General features: G+C 44.8%; 1 protein-coding gene across 10 annotated transcripts in view; it reads left to right on the top strand.

Annotated features, from left to right (window-relative positions):
- The window catches only part of PLCH2 (phospholipase C eta 2), a 595,308-nt gene that overhangs the window by 534,184 nt on the left and 33,606 nt on the right, over window positions 1-27,518 (top strand). For all 10 annotated transcript variants that reach the window (XM_083163311.1, XM_083163313.1, XM_083163310.1 and 7 more), the window contains 6 exons: window positions 3,439-3,621; window positions 12,701-12,808; window positions 14,093-14,217; window positions 15,849-15,933; window positions 17,674-17,820; window positions 17,941-18,020. In XM_083163311.1, the coding sequence (XP_083019437.1) occupies window positions 3,439-3,621; window positions 12,701-12,808; window positions 14,093-14,217; window positions 15,849-15,933; window positions 17,674-17,820; window positions 17,941-18,020 (728 nt within the window). The remainder of the gene's footprint in view (window positions 1-3,438; window positions 3,622-12,700; window positions 12,809-14,092; window positions 14,218-15,848; window positions 15,934-17,673; window positions 17,821-17,940; window positions 18,021-27,518) is intronic.

The following is a 27,518-nucleotide window of genomic DNA, read 5'->3' as shown; positions in this document are numbered from 1 at the left end:
TCTCTTATGGGAGTGTGATAAATTGCAAAGATTCTGGCAGGAGATTGGAAAAATACTGTATAAATTGGGAATTCCTAGACGAGCGGCACGGCCCCTTAGTCTTATTATGGGTGTTTGGTCTAGTAGCGATATGTCTCCTAGGCTTAGACAACTGGCGCTCAACCTTTGTGCTATAGCGAAAACTGTCATAGCCGGTAATTGGATGGCACAAAGGGGTCCAAGCATACAAGAATGGATCTGCCTAGTAAATAGTACAATGGAACACGAGAGGAGCAGGTACATACTAAGTAACTCGGTGGATAAGTTCTACGATATTTGGGGGAATTGGTATGACTCTAGTTATTATTATACTTGATAATCCTTATTTGCTGTTTTATTTATTTTATTTTTTATTTTTTATTTGTTTCTGCTTAATAGCTCTAACGTATCACAGATTAACTTTGATGGCACATGCATCACCACATATTAAAACAATCTTATAATTAGGGTGATCCTCTGTTCTTGACACCGTAAAGAATTTGATTAATAAACACTACGCACATGGTATATAATGAGTGAATTAATGTATTAATGTTATGTATAGTTGATATCGGATGTGGAATATATTGCAGCTGGATTAGGCTGTCACCATATATTAGCACGTACTTTGTATTGGGAAGTGCCTTTTTTTTGTTTTGTTTTTTGTTTTCTTTTCTCTCTTGTTCTTTTTTTTGACAAAAGGAAAATAATTGAGTTGCTTGTCTTGCTCTGCTCTTCTTTTTTGCTCCTTATGATTATAACAACTGCTAACTAAGGCTAGGTTTGATAATATCTGTTCAGAGCAGGTAATAAGAAGGTAAACCAACTGCTAAGAGAAATCAACAAAAATCGGTACTTATGTATTATCTGGGCTCCCGTTTTTCTTATGAGACCGCGTCCCCTCGCGGGGCTCGCTGCGCTCACCACGCTTCGGGCACGGTGGCTCGCTGCGCTCGCCACACTATATAAAATCAACTCCATGCGTAGTTGGATAGTAGGGGTATGAAAAAATGGGGTGCATTTAACATGGGAGCCCAGATAATACATAAGTACCCAAAAATCTGCTGTATTCTTCCCTCTGAGAGATAGTTTCTTATATTCTTTTAGATACTCTTTGGCTGTATCAATGTATAGGCTGCTGTATGAATGTACTTGTACCTGTATTATGATAATTTATGTGTTATGTCTTTTTTCATAAAAAAATATAATAAAGATGATTAACCGAAATAACATAACATCCCTAAGTGACGTGCTGCAATAACATAACATCCCTAAGTGACGTACTGCAATAACATAACATCCCTAAGTGACGTACTGCAATAACATAACATCCCTAAGGGGTTTTTTCTAGTTCATTCTTTCTGACAAAATCCTTCTTAGATGGACAAAACCATGTGCACTGCAGGGGGGCAGATGTAACATGTGCAGAGAGAATTAGATTTGGGTGAGTTATTTTGTTTCTGTGCAGGGAAAATACTGACTGCATGATTTTACACTTCAATATAGATCTCACTTTAAAGAAAAACCCCACCCAAATCTAATTCTCTCTGCACAAGTTACATCTGCCCCACCCGCAGTGCACATGGTTTTGTCCATCTAAGAAGGATTTTGTCAGAAAGAATGGACTAGAATAACCCCCTAAGTGACGTACTGCAATAACAGAACATCCCTAAGTGACGTACTGCAATAACAGAACATCCCTAAGTGAAGCACTGCAATAACAGAACATCCCTAAGTAACGTACTGCAATAACGGAACATCCCTAAGTGACGTACTGCAATAACATAACATCCCTAAGTGACGTACTGCAATAACATAACATCCCTAAGTGACGTACTGCAATAACAGAACATCCCTAAGTGACGTACTGCAATAACATAACATCCCTAAGTGACGTACTGCAATAACATAACATCCCTAAGTGGGATGCGGTCATTTGGTCTACAGCATGATGGTCAACAGTCATTAGATGGACACCATTAAGTCGACATGGGAAAAGGTCGAAAGGTCGTTAGTTCGACATTGTCTAGGTCGACAGTCAAAAAGGTCGACATGGGTTTTTTCACAGTTTTTTTGAGCCAACATGTGCCGACAGGCGGTATTTCATGCCTTACCATCCACTAGGGCATGGTGGGAGAATTAAATAGTATGCTAAGCGTAGTGAGGTACCGTGCCCGACGCATAGTGAACGCTGGAAGGGGATGCAGTGCACTTTAAACTGTGTCTATGTCGACTGTGTTGACATTCAGGTAAAAAAAAATGAAAAGTCCCTTTTGACTGTCGACCTAAACATTGTCGAATTAATGACCTGTCAAACTAATGACCTTTAAGGAGCCCATACACGGTCCGTTGTGGACCGGCTCCGTTCTGTATTACGCGATGCGCGCTCCCGCGCATCACATAGTACGGTATAAAAAGTATGTGCTGCACATACTTTTTGTACTTGGTAAACATCGTATCTGTTCGCAGTGCATGCACAATGCAAGCACAAGGGATGCGATCCAATACGATGTGTGCTGTTTAAGCACAGAACGGATCCGATGAACGGACCGTGTATGGGGGGCTTTAGACCTAGAACCATTGTCAACCTTTTCCCATGTCAACCTAATGGTGTCGACCTAATGACTGTTCGGCCATCATGCTGTAGACCAAATGATGGTCAAATTACTAAGTTGATACAACCTGCTGAAGAATATTACAGTGTATTAACGAACGGTCAGGTACAGGATCCCGGTGCTGAGAATGCCGACAGTTAGGAGCCCTGGCCCAGGCATTCTGATGGTCACGTCGTGACTGTTCTATGGTAAGAATTCTATGGTAAATTTGCTCGGCAGCAGTACTGTAATTCCATTGCACTTACCAATGATTCACCATGAAGCATTTGTTATGGATGAGAGATCGGGTTCTGTGGGTGCTGTATACAGAACGGCCCTCATAACCTATTGCCTTATTTGCTTCTACCTTGTGTCCAGGCTGCTTTTATCTCTCATGTCGGCTATTGTAAGCGGTAGTTATATTTTAAGATCATACTAAGCCAGGCTTGGCCAAACTGTGGCCCTCCAGCTGTTGTGAAACTGCACATCCCAGCATGCCTTGCCACAGTTTTAGCATTCCCTAGTAGCAAAACCGTGGCAAGGCATGATGGGACTTGTAGTTTTACACGGGAGGGCCATAGTTTAGCTAGGTGTGGAAGATATTTGATCATCTCAAGACTCTAATATATCCACTAGTGTAAGGTATGAATTAACTAGAAAATCCTTACTTACTTACATTGGACCTATTGCAGGATTATAAATGACCCATAGATGACTTGCTGGTTACAACTTCTCTATCCCCAGGTACACTATGCGGCACATCAACACTTATGTAATTGACTTTGTATTATAGCGTAACCTCTCCATTTGTTCCTTCTTCCCATAGTCTCCAGCAGCTGGCAGGTCTCTTCATTTAGTGAGACGAAAGCTCACCAGATCCTCCAGCAGAAGCCGGCTCAGTTTGTTAGATTCAACCAGTACCAGCTCTCTCGCCTCTACCCCTCATCCTACAGAGTGGACTCCAGTAACTACAACCCTCAGCCCTTTTGGAATGCTGGTTGCCAGCTAGGTAAGGTCCAGCTGAACCTGACCATGTTTATCTGTAGACTGGGAGTAAGATGTGGATAGATTCCAGGAGTAGTATTTTGTGGAGACCCCTAGCACTAGAATTGTGTGAGGTGTGTCTGATATGCAGTGGTTCCGATATGTCTCCTTAGATTCCGCACAGTGGGCCTTATTCTGATTGACTTGCAAGGCTGCGAAATTACCCTCAGTGCCGGCCGCCCCCCCCCCCCCCCCCTGCACGCAGTAACCCCCCCCCCCCCCCGCAGGGCTGCGAATGGATGATTTAGATAATAAGAATAAGGCCAATGTGAAGATCAGGCTTGCTATGCACTTGCTGCCTGCCATTACTACAGTGTGCGGAGATAAGCAGCACATGTACTGATGGCTGGTAACTTGGGTCCAATTAGTTTAAGGGGTTTAATGTGTCCTTCGCCCAGAGCTAGCAACCTAGTTGTCCCTCCTGTAATCCAGCTCTGTCTACTGGCACCTGACTCCCAATTATTTATCTACAGTATAGTAGCAACAGAGAGCTCGTGAAGTAAATGTGAGCTGCTCTGTTGAGCTGCCTGTATCATATAGTATTAGTGTATTATGGGAACCTCATGCATTTCCTTTTCTTGATAGCTGAACGCATATTATAATATTCTGCTATACAAGATATGAACAAGCCGAGCGCGTCGGGATTGCCTGCAGTGTGACTGTATTTCCTGGGATATGGACTAAGCCACAGCCTGACTGATTTCAGGCACATGGTAGATTGTGAGCAAAGCTGTAATTAGGGGTGTGCCGCCAGTGTTGCCAATCAGGGTATATGCCCCGGTGTTACCCATTAGCAGTCGCACCCCAGTAGCTAGAAAGGCACTGGGGGCATCCACAGGACAGGACCGGCACTGATGTTCCTGCACAGTTCTGTAATGTCAATGTCACACAGGAGGGTCCAGGGATGCCGGCCCTGGGTTGGGAGAGGAATAGGACACGGACACAAATAAAAATAACCTTTATGTATAATAGAGGGTCAGTGTTGCACCCAAAGTAATTGTACAGAAAACATTATGTAAACTCCTTTATATGCTGATCTGTGGGTAACCTGTAGTGTGCCCACCCAGTATGCATGCAAGCATTACTAATAGTTCTCAGCATGCACCCTCTAGGACAGTGTACACCTTATGCCTGCATAGCCTGACGCCCCCACTGATATTTGCCAGAGTGAGAGCCACCGCCTGCACACCGCATGCTGCAGCCCTGGTGGTAGTGCACTGTAAGGTCATCCAATGAGCTCTGTTCAGGAGTTGACATTGACATCCAAAAAAAGGTAAAACTCCTGTCAACCTTTTCATGTGTCCACCATCCCTATATGTGGACATTTTACATGTCAAACTTTTGCCACTGTCTGACTAGTGCATGTTGACCTTTTATGAATGTCTAACTAATGCCTGTCTAACTTTTGGTGTCGATCTACTGACTGTCTAACTAGACATTGTCAAACATTACTCCCGCCTGTGAAATGTGTGATAGCAAAGTACAGCACACATACATACATACATACATACATATACATATATATATATATAGTCGTTTGCGAGCCGGCACTCCCGATAGTGGTGATTCTGCCCCGTGTGCCTTCCAGATGAATCCAGAAATGTGCCAAAGAATTGGAGTCACTCCAGGGGACTTAATAACGTGATCTTTATATAAGCATAGTAAGCATATCAATCGAAATGACATTTTCCTCAAGACAATGACATGCATGGAAAAACAAGCAGGTACTGAATGCAACAATTTTTAAATAGGTGCTTACCTGGCGTGTCCGACCGGCGGCTGGGTGCACGCCGTCCCGCCCCTCAAACAGGGGTGTTCCGGCATGCCAGCGTCAACTTCCTGCTCCCGTAACCATGGAGACGAATCAAGCTGACGCCCCCAGCCGCCGGACGTCAGCCCCTGGATGACAATAGATGAAAACAATAAAGCACATAATAACACACAGAAAATAAATGTGTGCGCATACTGAAAAAATACAGTGAAAACACGATGGGCAGCAAACCCGACATGAACAACACAGAGTTCCGCTCTACTAAAACAACACACTCCAATTGAATCATTCATTTAACCCGAGTGGTTTGCTAGTTTGTAGCTTATGAATCCATTTGGATTCTAACTTGAGCAATGCTCCATCCCTGTCACCGCCGCGACGAATGGGGGGCACATGATCAATTAGGATGAATTTCATATCCATAACCGAATGGCCTGCGTCCAAATAGTGTCGGGCGACTGGTTGGTCCGTTGATTTGGATCTGATAGCATTGTTAATTGCGGAGCGATGTAATGCCATCCGCTCACGGACCGTAATACTCTCCTGCTGGGGTCCAGCCATCACCCCAAACCACTTAAAAAAGGCTTACCTAAGTCGCAATTAATGCGAGTAGCCAGAATTTCCAGTACTGCAGCAGCAGCTGTAGATAGTACCAATAAAGTGGTGGACAAGTTTGCAATAAGAGGGTACGGTTTGAAACAGCTACGTGAGCTCCAGAAAGAGGTATTAGCCATACCGCGACAAGATCTTTTAACCCCTTCACGACATTTGACGTATATATACGTCATGGTCGGGAAGTACTTCCCGACACATGACGTATATATACGTCATGACTTCTAACTGTCACTGCGTCTAGAGACGCAGTGACAGTTAGGTGATGTCTGCTGTCCCTGACAGCAGACATCCCCCCTCGCCGCCCAGGGGGGGCAGGGGTGCCCCCCCCGGTCGGCGATCGCTGTGATTGGCTGTTCAAATCTGAACAGCCATTCACAGCGTTTCCTGTGTTACCGGCGGCTAAGCCGCTCGGTAACACAGGGATCGGTGGTGATCGGTGCTGTCAAGTACAGCACCGATCACCTCCGATGTGCAGCCCCCCCTCCAACCCGCCGGGCACTCACCCGGCAGCAGCAGCAGCTCCCCCGGCTCCCCTGGAGCGTCTGAAGCGCACGCAGCGCTGACCTCCTCCCCCCTCCCCCCCGCAGCAGCAGCAGCAGCAGCATCAAGCTGCAGAAAAGGTTAAAAATTCAAATATATGCACTGAAAAACTATATATATATATATATATATATATATATATACACACACATATATATATATATATATATATATATGTGTGTGTATATATATGTATATATATATATATATATATATATATACACACATATATATATATATGTGTGTGTGTGTGTGTGTGTGTGTGTGTATATACCGCACCGATCGCCAGCCCCCCCCCCTCCCACCCGGCAGCCCCCCTCCCACCCACCCGGCTGCCGCAGCACCAGCACCCCTCCCACCCCCCCGCCAGCCGCAGCGCCAGCCCCCCTCCCAAAGCTGGTGACTAAAATGGGGTCATTTGTGGGGGGGTTCCACTGTATTGGTGCTTCGGGGGTCTTGCTAATGCGACATAGCACCCACCATTCATTCCACCACCAAAAATCACTCCTTCCCTTCTGAGTCCTGCCATGCACCCAACTGGTATTTTTTGGTCACACGTGAGGCATTGCCGTACTCGGGAGAAATTGGGGCACAGATTTTGGGGTGCTTTGTCTCCTTCATTCCTTGTTAAAATAAAAAATTTTGAGCCAGAACTGCATTTTTCTGTAAAAAATTACATTTTTTTACACAAAAATGCAGATCTGGCTCAAAATTTTTCATTTTCACAAGGAATGAAGGAGACAAAGCACCCCAAAATCTGTGCCCCAATTTCTCCCGAGTACGGCAATGCCTCATGTGTGACCAAAAAATACCAGTTGGGTGCATGGCAGGACTCAGAAGGGAAGGAGTGATTTTTGGATTTTGCAGCACAGATTCTGGTTGAATGACCCCCGAAACACCCATACAGTGGAACCCCCCCACAAGTGACCCCATTTTGCAAACTACACCCTTCAGGGAATTCATCAAGGGGTATAGTGTACATTTCAAACCCCCCGGGGTTTCACCAATTTTGATACAACTGAGCTGTGAAAATGAAAAATTAATTTTTTTTCATTTTCACTGCCCAGTTGTACCACAATTGGTGAAACCCCTGGGGGTTTGAAATGTACACTATACCCCTAGATGAATTCCCTGAAGGGTGTAGTTTGCAAAATGGGGTCACTTGTGGGGGGGTACCTAACTTTTAGCATCTTATGGTGCCTAGAAACCTACATTGTGCCTAAAAAATAATCTCATATAAAGGAGGCTCCAAAATCAAGTAGGTGCTCCTTCTATTATGAAGCCTGTGGTTTGGTCACCGTGCACACTAGGGCCACATATAGGATATTTATGAAAACCAAAGAATTGGGGGAATCAATTTTTAGTCACATTTCTCTAGTAAAATCTACTGTGTTCCTTAGAAAAATGTATTAAAATTGCAAATCTGCAAAAAAAATGAAATTTTGAAATTTCACCTACACTTTGTTTTAATTCCTGTGAAACACCTAAAGGGTTAACAAACTTCCAAAATGCTGTTTTGAATACTGTGAGGGGTGCAGTTTTTGAAATGGCATCATTTATGGGGGTGTCTCACATACAAGTCACTCAAAGTCACATCATAACTGACCTGGTCCCTAAAAAAATCAGAGTTTGAAATTTTCTTGAAAATTTGAGAATTTGCTATTCATATTTTAAGCCTCCTAGTGTCCAAAAAAATGAAAATGAGGTTGAAATAATGATGGCAACATAAAGTAGACATATGGTCTATGTTAGTTATTCACTATTTTGAGTGGTAAGATTATTTGTCTCACAAGCAGAAAATTTAACATTTTGCAAATCGCAAAATTTTCCATTTTTTTACGACATTTTGGTATTTTTCACAAAAAAACACAGACTGTATCGACGAAAATTTACCACTAACTTGAAGTACAATGTGTCACGAGAAAACAATCTCAAAATCACTGGGATAAGTAAAAGCAAAAAAAAGTTATCCCCACTTAAGTGATACATGCCAGATTTGAAAAAAGGGCTCTGTCAGTAAGGCAAAAACTGGCTCTGTCATGAAGGGGTTAAAGCCCAAAGCCCGGAACCAGCAAAACGTCTTACCGTGGAAGCAGCAATTCACCACATTGAGTCCAGTTGTACAAAGGGCCACCACGGCCCTATGGCCGATAGTAAAATCAGACGGGAACTTACCTGGCCTACATAACAAAAGGCCGATGGCCTGTTACACCAGAGGCCGCAATATAAAAGACCAGGTGGTCCATACTGACATTACGGGCTTCGATACAGTACCTCCCCCATCCAATTTTTTGTCCAAACCTCCTGGATGCTATAGATGCCTGGGATGCACCACATGTAAGAATTTGTTGGCATGCAAGTCATTTGGGCAACCGATCAGTGGGATTAACATACCTATAAGACACGTCCTAACCTGTTTGTCCACCCATGTTATATATTTATTGTTCTGCCCATGTCACCTGCACTACGTTGGCAAGACTATTCGTACCATTCATGAGCGGATGGCATTACATCGCTCCGCAATTAACAATGCTATCAGATCCAAATCAACGGACCAACCAGTCGCCCGACACTATTTGGACGCAGGCCATTCGGTTATGGATATGAAATTCATCCTAATTGATCATGTGCCCCCCTTTCGTCGCGGCGGTGACAGGGATGGAGCATTGCTCAAGTTAGAATCCAAATGGATTCATAAGCTACAAACTAGCAAACCACTCGGGTTAAATGAACGATTCAATTGGAGTGTGTTGTTTTAGTAGAGCGGAACTCTGTGTTGTTCATGTCGGGTTTGCTGCCCATCGTGTTTTCACTGTATTTTTTCAGTATGCGCACACATTTATTTTCTGTGTGTTATTATGTGCTTTATTGTTTTCACCTATTGTCATCCAGGGGCTGACGTCCGGCGGCTGGGGGCGTCAGCTTGATTCGTCTCCATGGTTTCGGGAGCAGGAAGTTGACGCTGGCATGCCGGAACACCCCTGTTTGAGGGGCGGGACGGCATGCACCCAGCCGCCAGTCGGACACGCCAGGTAAGCACCTATTTAAAAATTGTTGCATTCAGTACCTGCTTGTTTTTCCATGCTTGTCATTGTCTTGAGGAAAATGTCATTTCGACATTGAAACGTCGACTTTGTTGACGTGCATGTATTGATATGCTTACTATGCTTATATAAAGATCACGTTATTAAGTCCCCTGGAGTGACTCCAATTCTTTGGCACATATATACATATACAGATGGAGCCAGCCTAATTCTTGCAGGGGCTGGCGATTCTACCGCCAGCCCCCGGCTCTGACCATGGCTATGGTTATTTCTCTGCCACCGGCCACCTCCCCCCGGTGCCCCCCGCCACCCTCCCTATCCCTGCCCCTCTTCCTTAAGTGGAGACTGGCAGGGACCCGCAGCGGCGCCATCCGGAAACTGGGCCGCGCATCCCAGTCAGATGGAGCGCCTCTGCACCGGCGATCGCCAGCACAGGTATGCTGGCGATCCCTGGGCAAGAACCAGGGGCGCTCCATCTGTATAGACGTATAGTTTCATTGTTGCTCTATGAAAGAATATACATTTTGCAATTAGGGGGATAATGAGAAAAGTCTAATGATTTAAGAGTGATCTCCACCAGCAGGTCCACAGTAGAAGGAAGTCGATGTACTGTAGCAATAGCCAGACAGCTGTGCTTGTTCCTTGCCAGGAATTAATGTAAAATAATTAGTCATGGGAGAGGGCAGTTAAACCCCAAATAGTCTTTTTAAATTCAATTCAGTAAATTCTCATCCACACAGATTCCAGAACAACTTATCTACGTACTTTATTTCCGCCATAGCACAGAAGGAAAATGAACATCCTTTGTGATTTACATGTTGCGTAGGTTAATTGACTTTAAGAAAATATTGGAAGATTATTTTTATTCCCAGTATATTTGCACAATCCTACTAAACTGTAGAAATCCGTCAGTTCCTCTGAGCATCACCGAAACGGCAATACGGATGGTGTGATGGTTAGCATTACGGCCTCACAGCACTGAGGTCATGGGTTCAATACCCACCATGGCCCTAACTGTGTGGAGTTTGTATATTCTCCCCGTACTTGCGTGGGTTTCCTCCTACAATCCAAAAATATACTGGTAGGTCCCGAATCCTGGGATTGAAAAAAATGCCCTGGGATTGGCTTTCCTACCTGTAACTAAACTATGTAGTCACATTTTCAATTCTGCTAAACTTTTATTTGCTACATATTGGACACAACCTGCTGTTTTCCATTACCAGCATTAATTAATAAAATATAGTTCACAGCTTCAGTGGAATATATTACTGCTTTGCTCAATCACTATAGGTAAATTTCAAGGGTACTTGTTTCCTAGGACGGCCACAATCGCGGGCATCGTGTACCTTTCAGTTAAGGTACACGATGCCCGCGATGGACCCGATTTCCTTTGAAATCAGGTCCATTTTGCCGGCAAAGGGAAAATCGCGGGCATCGCGTCGGTCGCGACCATTAACATTGGCCCCGACGCGACCGACGCGCTGCCCGCGATTTTGCCATAGGCTTTAATGTTAAAATATTTTTTAACATTGAAATCGGGAGCATCGCGTCGGTCTTGTGCCATAATAATGGCACAAGATGAGATGGACTTGATTAAGTCCATCTCACATAGTAAAAAATGTAAAATGGGCCAATATGACCCATTTCACATTATATATGTCCCCGTCGTCACCCCACAATTGACGTGAACCCGAAGCGTGGCGAGCGCAGCGAGCCTGCGAGGGGCGGCGGTGCGAGTCCTCTGACCTTTTCATTCCCCTACTATCCACGTCGGCGTGTAGTTGAGAATATAAAGTGTGGCGAGCGCAGCGAGGCGAGCGGACGCGTATACCTGTGAAGTTATACGCGGGGCTCGCTACGCTCGCCACGCTTCGGGCTCGGTGGCTCGCTGCGCTCGCCACACTTTATATTCTCAAGTCCACGCCGACGTGGATAGTAGGGGAATGAAAAGGTCGGAGGACGCGCACCGCCGCCCCTCGCGGGCTCGCTGCGCTCGCCACGCTTCGGGTTGGCGTCAATCGTTGGGTGGGGTTTACGGTGTAAAATTGGGGGTCTAGAGAATATTTAACATTGAATCCAATGTAAAATCGGGTCCCAGGGACCCTATTCACATTTGATTCAATAAAAAAATCGGGTCGGTCGCATCGCATGCGACCAAATCGCATGCGATGCGACCGACGCGATTTTTCCGACACGACCACCCAGATGGAAATCGGGGTGGCCGTGCTAGGAAACAAGTACCATTTCAAGATACTTGGGGTCCTTGGTATCTTTATTACCATAGACAGAACCCATAGTGGGGTTTAGGCTTTACATTATTTATCCGGCTTACTGAATGTAATAATATTGTGTACCTCCTCTCCCCATTTGCTGCCACAGCATTGTTTTTGTTTCCATTCCAAATGTAATATGTGATCATTGCTATAGAAAAAAAAAAAAAAGTGGTTTTGGCCAATTTATTTTGTCATTTACAACACAGCTTGTTTTTAATATTTTTGTTGTATAATTTGATGTTTGTGAAGGTCTAACATTTTTGTTCACCACTTTCACAAATAAAGAGATTTAAAAAAAAAAAAACACCTCTGAGTTTGTCCGGAATCCTGCATGGCCCCTGGATTCACACCGCATTACATAGGTTCATGCTTTGAGAATACATTTTTTTGTTCTTGAATCTACGTAACAAAAGATAGCAGTAAGATAATAACAGACCGTAATGATGATATATAAAAAGCCATGTAAAACTGTTTAGTTTTAGTGTTGGTGATAGACATGTGTGGCATCAGATTATCCCCTAGTAATATGGTAGCGGTGTGATAGGGCATTAGTATGAGTTCAGAAATGTACTAAAACAAAGGTCTGCACCTTCTGCATTCACTCACCACAGTCTCTCTCCTTATTGGTTGTTAAATCACCATTACCAGGACCCATCATCTTGCTTCTTTCTCTATCATAAGTGCATTATGTTGAAACAACAGTGACACATGGGTCAACAATCTGCTCTTCTGAAAATGACATCTCGATCTATGTTATTTGCTTTTACTGAAGTCACAAATTATTTTCTGTTTGTTCAATAGTTGCTTTAAATTACCAGTCTGAAGGAAGGATGCTGCAGTTAAATCGAGCCAAGTTCAACAGCAATGGGAGCTGTGGTTATGTCCTGAAGCCAAAATGCATGTGTCATGGTGAGGAGCAAGTTAGCACATTTTTTAGCATACTCCGAGGACACTCTACACATGATAGATACACTTACTGTTGCATCACAGAATGTACAGAAGAACTGTAGCCATCAGTAGATACCAAGCATGCACATAGTCCAAAACTTAGTTTTGTAGTTAAAATATGTAGTTGTAGTTGCCAACTTTTTACCCCTGCCAACGCTATCAAACGTAATGTCAAGACGCAACTAAAAGAATTTGGTGTTTTAATCAGGTTATCATATTTATTGATCACAAAAGTAGAAAAAAGAACGATGGTGACAAGGATGATGGAGATTTTAATATGTTTGGAAAATGTCCTTGTTTTGTTAATAATACATTTGGCCTAGAGAGTCACCACCTAGAGGATGCTCTTAAAGCTCAGCTTCTCCCCTGGTCAAGGTGGCAAGCTGACCCCAGGGCCATCCAGAACACTATTAGGACCATCTACCTCTCTCTGGTCCTGGTGGCAATCTGCTGAAGAGCCACCAGGAACATCCTTAGGACACTCCAGCCACTGATATTCCCCGTAAATTCCCCAATGTTTCTGTTTTTTCCACCCCCTTGTTATGACATCAAATCTTCAGGAGGCTGGGTTACCACAGGACATATTTTCACCCTGCTATGGCCCTGGCTGCATAACCAGTGTCTTGATTTTATACAATACTAGCGATCCGCCCCGGCTTCGCACGGGAAGCACAAATTATCTGTAGCCAGATGACCGGATTTTTGTAGTTGGTTGTTAGATTTGGGAATACGTTGTCGACAACGGCTTGAATATTCAGTTGCATTTGACAGAAAATTGGCGGGAACGAAATCTCATTCGTGGCACGATCAATTAATTGCCCAAAAAAACCCCAACAAAATTCTGTTGATCCGATCGCTACCAAACTTCACTGGATCACCCGCTGGGCTAATCTGAAGATTGCCTGAAAATTTCATCAAAATCGGTCACGCCGTTTTGGAGTCCATGGCCAACATATACACACACACACACACACACACACACATACTCACATCCATTTTTATATACTGTATACAGTATATAGATTTCTACAAAGTTTGTCCCCAAATAAAGTGTTTGCTGAAAGATTGTGGAGATTGTGGACAGTGAAAGTCTACGTAGCAGTGTATCAACCGATATTAATTAATAGTATTTATTGGTTCTTGGCAGCATACGTTGGTACACAGCCATACAAGCTTAAATAATGTCCATGGTTGGTTGGTCACATTGTCAATTATGTTTGTGAAAGTTTATGATTTATTTTTTAGGTGCCTTTAATCCAAATTCCGAAGACCCATTACCGGGCCAGTTAAAGAAGCAACTTGTTCTCCGAATAATTAGTGGCCAACAGCTTCCAAAGCCAAAGGACTCCATGTTGGGAGATCGTGGGGAGGTAATGATTGTTAATTAAAGGAGTTATATCTAACTGACCAGTAAACTTCACTCCCTACAGCTTCATGGAGAATCTGCGGTAACGAGGGATCCCTATCTCTGTACACCCGTGTGAGCAGGCATACATGCCGATGGCGGCCTGTCCCATTATGGCCAGCGTTTCTTGGGCATTCCCATTCTAATGGAGCCGTGACGGACATGTAAGGGGTGGGAAGCTGACATCACCGGATGTCAGCTGCCCGCCCACTTCCCCCGGAGCGTACACACATATGTAAGGTTGCTAAGAGCAACCTTACATATGCGTGCACCTTCCACATCTTTCAATGTTCGGCGACCATCGAAAAATGAGGGAGGGTCCCAGTGGCATGCGACAGGATGTTTATGTAAAACACCCATTCGCAGCCAGTGCAAACATACACAGCTTGTGAATGGTGGGATGGCGTACCACCATTCGCAAGGCGAGATCTGGTACTCGCAAGGGTGCGAATTTGCATCCGAGCTAATGAACCCAAATACCCCTCATAGTACATTGGACCTTTGTACATAAATCAGATGTACCCACATACACCTTTCCCATGTGACATAACCACGCTTTGAGATTGTTCTTAAGATATGCTACTGTAATCTGCTACCTTTAAACAAATCCTTTTAAATAAAAAAATGAATCCATCCAGTGAAGCGTCTTAGCCATGCTAAGCATTGTGTGCCATATGAAGTAGTATTAGGACTTTTTACTTTTATCTCCAAAGTCCCACAATGGTGTTGAAGCAGGAGATTTCCAAATGCCTCATCGAGAAGTCTCCGGACGCAAGGTTCAGACTTCATATTCTTGAGACCCGAGCCTTCGCAATAGACTCTCACCAGGTGTCTTGAGTTACATGGCATATTGAAGCTAGTTGCATAAAGATTGATCTGTATGGACAACTTCTCTACTCTTTATAAAGTTAGATATATTCCCATCCGTGATTGGGCTTGTGTAAAATTTCACGGCCTTGTGCGGTGAGAGGAAGGGCTCCCCATCAGTTTTGGGGATGGTGTAGAGCCGAGGTGGTGACCAAATTTATATAAATATATATATTGTGGCAGTATGGATGGTGTAATGGTTAGCATTACTCCCTCACAGCACTGAGGTCATGGGTTCCATTCCCACCATGGCTCTAACTGTGTGGAGTTTGTATATTCTCCCCGTGTTTGTGTGGGTTTTTTCCGGGTACTCCGGTTTCCTCCCACATTTAAAAAAATATACTGGTAGGTTAACTGGCTTCCAACAAAAATTAACCCTAGAATGTTTGTCTGTGTGTGCGTGTATATGTGGTAGGGAATATAGATTGTAAGCTCCACTGGAGCAGGGACTGTTGTGATTGTTCAACTATTCTCTGTAAACCGCTGCGGAATATGTATGCGATATATAAGAAACTGTTAGTAAATAAATATAAAGGTGACCTTATTTTGAAGTACAAACCTATTGTGTCTTTGTATATTGAATACACTACAGCCTAAATGATTCAAAGATGCTTTCCTGGCAGGTGCAGCCTTGGTTATCCCCAGTTATTATTATCAGTAATACTAATAACTAAAACTTGTCACAGATTTTAACATCCTACTGTAATGGATTTTGTGTTCATATTGTAGATTATTGATCCCTTTGTAGAAGTTGAGCTAATTGGTTTGCCTGTAGACTGCTCCAAAGAACAAACTCGTGTTGTGGATGACAACGGTAAGCCGTGATCTATATAGGCAATGCTAACATTTATGTTTGAGTAAGTCAGATTTTAGGATTGTTTTTCTAAATGTGTTTTTTTTGACACTGCTAGTGTAGTGCGTGCATTCTCCAGTGAATGTGTTAGGTGCAGTGGCGTAACTAAGTTTTAGGCGCCCCCCCGCCGTTAGGGGGGGTCGCCCCCCCCCCCCGCCGCCGCCCCGCACCCCCAATCCCCCGCCGCCCATGCAACCCCCCCCCATCCCCTGCAGCCTTTCCTATCGCGCTGGTCCCGGCGGCTCCGTTCTTCTTCTGCTGAGGACCACCACAAAATGGCCGCCCCATACAGCAGACAGTTTCAGAGAACTGTGTGCTATATGGGGGCGGCCATTTTGTGGTGGTCCTCAGCAGAAGAACGGAGCCGCCGGGACCAGCGAGATAGGTAAGTCTGTGGGGGATTAGGGGGGGGGGGGGTAAAACTATAGCACCGCAGCCCCCGGCCCCCACACATGCACAGCGCCCCCCCCCCCCGCGGTGGCGGGGGCTGCGGTGCTATAGTTACGCCGCTGGTTATGTGCACAATCAGAACACATAACACATTGCTTAATTATAGTTATAATTTGGTGTGCACAATGTTGTAACCGGAATGGGATTATTTGGTCTACAGCAAGATGGTCGACACCATTAGGTCGACATGGTTCTAGGTCGACATGGTTCTAGGTCGACAGGTCATTATGTCGACAGGTCATTATGTCGACACACGCATTAGGTAGACAGTCAAAAGGTCGACATGGGGTTATTCCCTGGTTTTTGACCCGAATGTCGGCACAGTCGACATGAACACTGGTTAAAGTGCACCTTGTCCCCTCGCATGTCTCACTGCACTCGCCATGCTTCGGGCACGGTGCCTCGCTACACTATTTTATTCTCCCACCGTGCACTAGTGGATGGTAGGGCATGAAATACCGCCTGTTGGCACATGTCGGGTCAAAAAAAAAACAGTCAAATACCCCATGTCGACCTAATGACCTGTCTACCTAAAGCCATGTCGACCTTGACCCATGTCGACCTAGCGATTGTTGACCAACTTGCTGTAGATCAAATGACCGTATCCCTTGTAATCAGTCACTCTTCACCAATAACCAAGGGGATAATTTAATAATATTTCCAACATAAAATAGATTGGTGGATGAGTCCTTTTAAACACAGCCATTGGGTTCTCCTGGCAAGCTAGCATTTGGTGCTACTAGGGAGTAGTTACCTATCTCATTTTATGTAACATCCAACTCTTTTCAATGTGATCAGGCCGGATTTAACCTGATAAATAGTCTATTTGTCATAATACGTACAAGAATTACATTATAGAGGATACAGCATAGAAGCAGATATGTAGGGAACAGCCGCCAAGTCAGAGGCAGAACTCTGGGAGGCAATGGAGTCATCTGCCGCCGGGCTCCTGCTCCCAAGGGGGCACCTCTCCCCCCCATCAAGTTTGAATCAGTTAATTGAAAGCAGTTGATATTGCTAATGTGGCTGACTCCCCCTTCTAACATCATTTTTGCAACTATCACACCCTGTATTAGATCCCATGACCTTACTGGAGACAGACACCTTACTGATTGAGCTATTTGGGGGGGCACAAATACTTATCTTGCCTCCGGGCAACTTGGATAAACTTACGCCACTGCGCCAAGTGTACTACTTACATAAAAGCAATACAGTCTGAGAGATATCTGTAAACTTGTCTTATATCTGTAGGCTTTAATCCAATGTGGGAGGAGACATTGGTGTTCACTGTGCACATGCCGGAGGTCTCCCTAATCCGGTTCCTCGTCTGGGATCATGATCCAATTGGCCGGGACTTTATTGGGCAGAGAACACTTGCATTTAGTAGCATGATGCCAGGTAATTACTTTTAGTATAACCCTGTCGCTGTTGTTGGAGTCTAGCCCATATATGACCCACAATACATGCACATTCCCGATGACCGACAGGCTATGCATTAATCCCACATGTCTCCTATAGGTTATCGGCATGTCTACCTGGAAGGTATGGAAGAGGCATCCATCTTTGTACATGTAGCAATTAATGACATCAGTGGTAAGGTGAGTGGAACTCATTTTTTTACGGTGTGGATTACCTTGGAGAAAAGTTTCTTAAAGCATATTTATAGTAAATGTTCAATAATATACGGATACTAGATTTGATATAATATTATGCACTGGAACAATAGGTGGATTTGAAGTCTGTTTGTGCCGCACACAATGAAATACAGCCAGAAATAAGGCCCGTATGTGTCCATTGTAAGAGATGCCTCCTTTAGTTCTGATTTACACCAAATGCACTTTTCAGCCTTTGATGACTCAAAAAATAGCATTAAGACTAGGGTCAGTGGTTCTGGGTTCGCTCTCCATTGCCTCCGAAAATGGTTAAGAACAGGGCCATCATGCATTTATCATGCGTTAATGCACCCTGCCAGTACAGGTAGAGTGTATTGTTAAAAGCACAATTCATCAAAAGCACACGGAGAATGTTTTTAAAATGCATAACTAATGTGCTAGGTAAAGCACTGTCTGTCCTGACAACTATGAAATATATTATTCTCTCATACTAACGATACATAAAATGTTTTAGCACCTATTGAAATAAAAGTCAGCCTGGAATGTTTTCTTTTAAGTTATGCTGCGGAATAATCTCAGAATTTTGCTTTCTGCAGCTCATAGCAATGGTGAGACTTGGGTATTTATTTATACTGTAACGGTGATATTGGTGGGAATGAGCCAACCAATTTAGGGTAACAATGACCTGACAGTGTTATGCCCCCCCCCCTCTCCCCCCATGCTGATAGGATTCTATACAGATAGTGAGTCATGTTATAGTTTAGCCGTGTACAGAATTAATCTGTAGTATCCTCCTATAAAAAAAAAAACATGGTGCAGAAGCACACTCCATAGTATTAATCAATAATAGAGGTTCTTGGTATATTCATTGGCCAAGAAATATTTGCCTACCAACCAGCTTCATGGTGACCTCATTTATGGTGGGTTCCTAATAGTAAGTTTGAATCTGGGGCGCAGAACCCCAAAAAGGCCGGCATAAGCCAGTCACCCCAGGGCAGCACACAAGTAAAAAACTAAGTTATAAATGTATTAATATGAAAGAAGCAGAAGCTTGGGGGTGGATTTGGGGCGCGGCTCCCATTGGGTTGGTGTGGCTGAGTTGCTTTCGGGGTGGCACACCCTAACATTTATTTAGCACTATTTATTTTCCACTAATATTATACTTTCTAGCACTTCACCTTTTAACCTCCAGCTTCTGCTACTTTCTTATTACCACTTTTAGCTTAGCTTTTCACCTTTTTTGGGATTCCACTCCCCAGATTCAAACCTAGTATTAGGGACCCACCAGACATGAGGTCACCGTGAAGTTGGTTGGTGGGCAAATATTTCTTGGCCAATGAATATACCAAGAACCTCTATTATTGATTAATATTATGGAGTGTGCATCTGCACCATGTGTTTTTCTTTGCAGAACTACAAGTCCCAGCATGATAGCACCTCATATAAATAGGGTGTGCATCCTTAGACCCCCACCCCCGCCCACGTATCCTCCTATCAAACGTCAACCGAATCCCTCACCGAATAGCTCAATAAGTTCTTGGCAGGGTCCAGCTTCCTTTCTCCTGCTCTCCTCTGCGGGAACTTTCTTGCTGCTGCTGCTCCTGTGGCTCACTACCGCCCTCCAGTGGCAAATGCCTAAACCTGCCTAGTGGTGGCGCCGGCCCTGTCTGTTCCTCATATTAGGGAAAAGTGGCTCTAATTCGCACACCCTCAGTAATGAAAGGTGCCATCTGCTGAGAATAAAATGGTTTACACAGAGAGAGAGGGTGCAAATGCACTATGCGATCATTACATTATATAATAAGAGGTTGTTGGTATATCATTGGCCAGTGATATTCACCTGCCCACCAATCGTCCAGGTCACCTCTTGTCGAGCAGGTCCCTAACGCTATGGGGTCACCACCTGGGGCGCAGGGAAGCCCGAAACATGATCCAGCTAAGGACCCCCCCCCCCCCCCCCAGGGCATCACAATAGAAAATAGTGATAGTAAAGTGGTAAAATTATAAAAGACAGTCCAGCCAGAGCAGCCCGGGGGCCCCACGCCCAGATGCAGACCCCAAATTTTCTGGCACTATATACAAATAAATAGGACTTACTTGGAATTAGGGATGGCCATCGTTGCCTTTGCCATCGATGGCAAAAGTGCAACTGACCATCGATGGTGTATAAGTATGCAATGGATGACCATCGATGCTTTTACATATCGATGGTCATCCATTTGCTTTGAAAGATTGGCCTCTGGGCCAATCAAAATACAGGGGTGGGGCTTCATGGGTGTCGGGGTCTGAGCTGTGCTCAGTGTCCGGGCCCCTAGATGAAAAAAGAAGAACAAAACTATTCAGTTAAGCCTGATGGTGGGAAACTATCTGGTTCTCCCCCATCGATGTCAAAACTATTTGACATCGGCCATAAACCATAGATGTTTTCTCATCATTGATGGTCAACGGCCATCCCTACTTGGAATAATTGCCTCTGTCTCAGTGCAGTCCATGCTGGTTCTCTGCTTAAAAACATAGAGGGTGGTGGGGGAGGGGTGCTAATCTAGATGAGGCATTCTCAAACCTCAGGTGTGTATTGCTACACATATACATAGTAGGGAACAGTGGCTCTAAATTGCACACCCTCAGTAATGAAAGTTGCCATCTGCTGACAATAAAATGGTTTACACACACAGAGAGAGAGAGAGGGTGCAAATGCACTACGCCAGGGGTTCCCAATCTTTTTTGAATCACGGCACCCTAGAGTATCCAAAAATTATTTGCGGCACCCCTAGGCCAAAAATATAATTCATTAGATTGGGTTTATATGCGATTCTTAGGGTCAGTTATGTTGTAAAGTGCAGGATTTGCTTCTGTTTGTACACCTTTTATGATTGGCAGCCACCTGCACTGGTTTTGCTCATAACTAACTAACCATTCATATTTTGAGTTGGTCATGGACCACCATCCCAGGGCACCCCTGCATGTGTCCCGCGGCACCCCAGTGAGCCACGGCACACAGTTTGGGAACCACTGCACTACGCGATCATTACATTATATAATAAGAGGTTGTTGGTATATCATTGGCCAGTGATATTGGCCTGCCCACCAATTCCTCATATTATACTACTTATATGTTATATAGCTGTGCTCCCACTAATATATAGACTGTAATTCTTGGATAGCTAAACCGATCCTCGCAATCTACCAACGATCCACGTTTTCCAGATCACCTAGCTGGTGCACAGCTGTAGTCATTACTAACTGTCACATGACCCAAATCACCTAGCTGCTGCACAGCTGTAGTCATTACTAACTGTCACATTTTCAAACCTAATACATTCATTCCTACTATAGATCCGGGTGTGGTATACGGTCCCGACAGACATTAGCCTGAGGTCGACAGCGGGCGAGCTCAACAAAGCCTCTTGAGGACTCGCTGTGCTCGCCACGCTGTGGGCACGGTACTCTCCCTCTATGGGGGTCGTGGACCCCCATGGTCCCAACATCGGGGTAATGACCGTCGAGATCCCGACTGTCGGGACACTGTCCGGCACCCATAGATCCAAGGGTTGCCTGAAAACATAAACCGTTGGTAAATCCTGAGGACAGGAAAGCGCTGCGACCAATACTAATGGCTTCAGCAGTTCCATGGGGAAGTGGCTGGAATGTGTTTAAACTAAAGTATTAATTAAAAATATACAGTATATATAATGCTGGTCTGTAATATATTCTGCTTTTGGGCTTAAACCTTGTGATCACTGAAGTTCTATGTTTATGGCACAGCTATTCTTTAGTAAACAATCTTTGCAACAATTAGTGGTGAGGAGCGATCGTTCTTTGTTTTTTTAGAGAGAATCATTATAGTGTAGCTTCTTGTAACAATTTACCACTTTTTTACATGATACCAACACATCGGGCGATAACTCGTGTGAATAGTGTCAAATCGTATGTCATTGTATTGTATCCTGCAGCGATAAATGGGATCGCATGCGATACAACATATGCAAAATGACCACATGCAACCTAGCCATCACTGAGAGGTAGAATGTACAGTAACTGTGTGATCCACATCCCCAAAGTATAGACTACTTACTTTTTAGAGAGATTATACAGATAGGTACAACAGTGATGACCGTCGTAATGCCCATACACACTATATGATATGAATGGTGTTCAATTCAATAGCATCAGTGTTTTCTCTGAATTCCTGGGTAAATGATGTTGAGCATACACACTGAATATTGGTCAACTATATCGTTCAGTGACATCACTGGGACCCGCTGAACATGCAGATTTTTGGCTATATAGCGAAATTGACTTGCATGTTCAGCAGACACTCACCACATATCGTTAACGACAGTGTCGGAACTTACGAGTGGTTGGCTCAGGTGCAAAACTGCATTTTTGGGCCCTCCTATTCCCTTCCATCCAAGTTCACAATATGCCACACAGCAGTGGGTGTCAGAAGTGGGCCCCTTAGTCTTCAGGGGCCCCGGTGCAATGCACCTGCTGCACCAATGGTAGTTCCGCCTCTGGTTAACGATATTGAGTGTACACACTAGACAATATTGTAAAAAATATCCCTCAGAAACCCCTTTCTGAACTACAGGTTGAGTATCCCTTATCCAAAATGCTCAGGAACAGAAGAATTTTAGATAACGATTATTCCGTATTTCGGAATATTTTTATATTTGAATGAGGTATCTTGAAATACACACAAATAGATTTTATTTGTGCATGAAACAAGGTTTTAAAACATGAAACAAAGTTTGTGTCCTACAGTATCTCAGGCACTGAATTTGAATGCCAAGCAATCATGCCTACTTAAAATCGATAAGATTATTTTATTATTTAAACGCAACTAAATATTTGGATATAATGTACATTTCATTAGAATTCAGTTTTAGACTCTAGAGGGCAGTATTACGCAATGGAAGCATTACACTTAAAGACATTCACTGTATTGTTTTTTTATAGCGTATGTGACATGCACACACAGATAGATGTGTGAAGGGGAAGGCCCGACGGTCAGTATACCAACATCGGAATCCCAACTGACAGGGGCTATTCTCCCTCGTGGGGGTCCACGACCCCTATAGTGGGAGAATAGAACCTGAGGGGAGTGCAGACAGTAGGGCTACTTTGTGCTCTGTTTAAGTACCGGCAGTCGGGATTTCGATGTCTTTATACTGACATGGAATCCCGACTGTCGGACAGGTGACACTCTTGTTTCCCGTGTACAGTGCGTGTGGAGGAATGTATTACACTAGTGCGGGAGAGAGCAGTAGAGTTACATGTGCAGCATGTTTAGCAGCGGAAATAATCTTTCTGAGCTCTTGTGTAGAAACGAAATGCGCCCACACACATACATGTAAATAGGCACACATATTCCTTAAGGGCTTTTACAGAGATCATTCACATCAGTCCCTGCATCAGAGGAGTTAACAAACTGCGCACCACACCCTGAGCAGATAGGGCCAGTACAGTGCGTCCTGGCCCTATCTGCTTAGGGTATGGTGATGTCACCGGTGCTGCACCCCACCACAGCGTTTTCTGAATCCCATTGATAGCTATAGCCAGGGAGGCTGTCATAATGCTCATTGGTGTTACATATGTCGCTTGCCCCTAATGTTACGTGTGTCAGAGCTCTCAGCCAAATAGCAGTTTGCCATTGATTTCAAATCTGCTGCTGCCCTTTCCCTGCCACTAATCTGCCACCCCGCAATGCCGACAGTGCTGACACAACCGCCACTCTGCGTTGCCAGCACTGCTGACACTGTTGTCTCCCTCGAACTGAGTACATTACTGCCCCCCCTGTACTGTCGACACCACCAACACCCGGTATCACAGTAATTGTACTTCAGCTCACCCTGTATTATCTGTATCCAACCCCCGTATAGCCCGCCCTGTATCCAACCTGCACTATTCTGTATTCCGCACTGTATCCAACTGCACTGTATCCAGCACGCACTTTATCCAACCCACACTATACCCTGCACTGTATCCAACTGCACTGTATCCAACTGCACTGTATCCATCCTACATTGTATCCAGCACACACTTTATCCAACCCACACTACTGTATATCCTGCACTGTATCCGACCTGCTCTATATACTCCACTGCCATAGCTCCCAACTGTCCCGCTTTCCATGGGAATGTACATTTTTTGGGGAATACTGCCGTATCCCGCCTGGGGCCGGCAGTGTCCCGCGGTGGGGAGGGGGCCAGTTGAGAGTCCCCCCTGTCACCCGCTGAGCAGTGGTGAATAGACGCTAGATGCCGGGAGTTCCCATGGCTGCATCCCCCGGCCTGCCTCCCCACTCCCCCCCCCACCCGCATTGTTGTGTGCGAGTTCCCAGTGAATATTCTGTTTGCCTTGGCCATTTGCACACTGCAAATTTGTATGGGTGTGCAATGCATGGACCAGAATAAGGTCCACTATGTGGTATTGTGTATAAAATAGATAACACTGTGGTGTAATGTGAAGTGGCACTAATGTCTGACTATGCCCCTTCCCCATAAAGCCACGCCCCTAAATTTTTGATGCGCACTGTCCCTTTTTTTCAGGTATGGGGGGGAGGGGGGGGCACCAGTTCCTTTTCTGGAATAGGGCACCAAAATATCTAGTTACAGCAATGACTAGAAGTAAAAGCATGCGCTGTCCGTGACCAGCTGGGAGTGCGGCGCTGCAGTATGCAGTAACATCACCGCACATGCTGGGAAGAGAGCAAGGTGTGCGCAGAATGGCTTACACAACTCAGTTCTCAGTAGCTGAGGAAGAACGGCTGTACTTAGTTTATACACAAAAGGAATGTGCGGCTCAGTACAGCGGAAGCGTCACTCACTCAATATTCAGTTGTTGCCATATTGTTGGCACTATAGGAATCCCTATTGTAATAGGCCAATACTGGACATATTCTTGTTATAATTTGCGTTATACGTTTTTAATAAAGATCTCTTTGACGTATTAAGTTTACCTAATTGCTGCTACTACATATAAGAAAACATGTAATGTGGGGAGAGGGCTTTCTTGGTGGTAATTTAAAGAAACGTTCATGCGTGGGAAATTCACAATTACATGTTGTGGAACAGAATCACGAATGCGGAGTAAGCAGTGAGGGAGCATAAACCGCTGATAGGTTCGCCAGGTCACACTTGGAAGGTGTCATGTGACATGTTAATTAGGATGGGCACAAGGCCTATCAGAGCAGCGGGAGGGATGTAGACAGGGTAAGGAAATCACATGCTAGATGTGAGATCACTCTGTCCTGAGAAGCCCCACCCACCCTTCCCTATTTCTCTCTTCTTCGGCGGCGATAAAGAACGGTCATCCTTTTAAGATCTTGTGTGTGTGTAGATAGTGGGGTGCACTCTCCCTTGACATCGTTTGTCATGGGCCATGCTTCTGTCCGGGGAATGGTCAAGCCACCTGCCGAGGTGGATGACCAAGGGAGAGTGATCACCAGCGATGGTGTGTATGTGTAGTCATCTGTAACCCCCACTTTTCTATAGTGACCGTTCTTTGGTGCCGCCACCATTTATAGTTATAGTTTAATTGTCAAAAATAAATTTTACATTCATTTTTGAAACGCCAGCACTTTGTGTCCGTGTCTTTTTTATTAGATAAGTTAGTTGGTTAAGATTAAGTTAAGGTTTAGTTTTGTTGAACTTTAAAGTGTGGTCCTGGGGATACTAGATGGCGAGTTTATGAGTATATTATTAGCATGTGTTCATTTAAAGATTTTTAATAGGGAAAGAGCTGCCAAATACATGGGATACGCTAATTACTGTTATTTCAGCTCAGCCCCAGGAGAATTTAGAAATGAATTCAGTAGTCAGTCAGTTAGGGTAATTGTTTTATATGGACTTTCCCCTGACTATCTTATCAATTGGAAATAATATAAATAATTCCCCGGAGTAATCAGGATGCTCATTACCATTTAAGGCCTCCCACACCAAGGATAATTTATTTAATTTGGTCATTTCTATCAGATTGATTGACCAACCATTGTACTGTAAGAAGACTAGTCTATCTGCTAAAGGTCTGATCCTGACCATATACAGTAGGTAGAGATCCAAAGATGAATTACAGCAGAGGTTCCCAAAAGCAGTCCTCAATGCTCCCTAATGCTGGTACACACTGGTAGATATGTCGCCCAATATATCTTTTAGTGATCGGCTAGTGTGTACTAGCAATGTGTCTGTGATCAGCATAGTTCATAGACATATCGCATTGGCTATGCAACACTATGCCCAATATATCTAAATGTGCTGTGTTTGCGGGTGATCCGCCAACACTCGTACACCCGCGCCAGGGGCCGTTGGTGATTCACCGCTCAACAGGACCCAGTTGTGCAGTTAACTGAACGGGCAGTGTGTATGGAGAACCCACCACCCAATCCGTCAAAAATCTTATGTGTCTGAAGTGTAGGACCCAATACACAATCCCGTGCCATTGGGTATAACCAAGAGATTGCAAGAGATTAATCCTCCTGCCAGGGCCGAAACTAGGCTTTCCGGCGCCCGGGGCAAGGCAGTCTTTTGGTGCCCCCCCCCCCTCCCAGTGATGCTGCTGCGCGCCGGAGGCGCGTTGAAATTTTCGGGGGGGGGGGGGGGGCGTGGCCTATAATCGCTGCTCTCCCGCGAGGCCACGCCCCCATTTTGCCGCTATGGGGGCATGACCCAGAGGCTCTGTGAGCCTCTAGCCATGCCCCCAGCCCCCTGGCTGCGGGAATAGACGCTGTGCGCATGCGCACAGCGTTTATTCCCCGCTGCTTAGTTAGCAGCTGACAGGGGGGACCGACCAACTGACGCCTTGTCCCTGGCGCCGGAGACCCCCCCCCTCCCCGCACAGTCCTCTCACCGCTCACCCCGCAGCCGCATCTTCGTCCGTCTCCTACTAGCGCTGCGGCGGGAAGCGCTGATGACTTCAAAAAGACTTGCCGGACGCTGATTGGCTGAATTCAGCCAATCAGCGTCCGGCAAGTCTTTTCGAAGTCATCAGCGCTTCCTGCAGCCGCGCTAGTAGGAGATGGACGGACATACCTGTCAGCGCGCCCCTCACCTCCAGCACCCGGTGCGCGTGACCCCCCAGCCCCCCCCCTAGTTACGGCCCTGCTCCTGCACATAATAAATCTCGAGTCAATCAGGTCCAACTTCTTGGATAATAAATTGGACAAGTGTATGGGGGCCTCATTGCATTGGTCTTTCCGTGGTTTGTATTACCCTAACCCACAATACAATTACTACAAATCAAACCTGCCCAACTGTCAGTCTTTCTCTGCCTCTCTAGTTAAATTGCATTTCCCTTCACTTCAACTAGCCAGACTCGAACATTTGTTATCCTCCATGTGCTCACAAAGAAGAGATGGGAAATTAACAAAAAATTGCTGATGTGTGAATCCTTTCATGTCGTCTTTGGAACTCTGCTGTGTGCTTGTCATTGTGATTTCTCCCCACTTTGGAATTATATATCATCTATATATATGTCTAGTGTCTG

This window comes from Crinia signifera, chromosome 19, assembly GCF_055691185.1.
Source record: "Crinia signifera chromosome 19, ASM5569118v1, whole genome shotgun sequence".
Lineage (NCBI taxonomy): Eukaryota > Metazoa > Chordata > Amphibia > Anura > Myobatrachidae > Crinia > Crinia signifera.
Note: the sequence above shows the minus strand (reverse complement) of the source record. Positions and strands in the feature narration are given on the sequence as shown.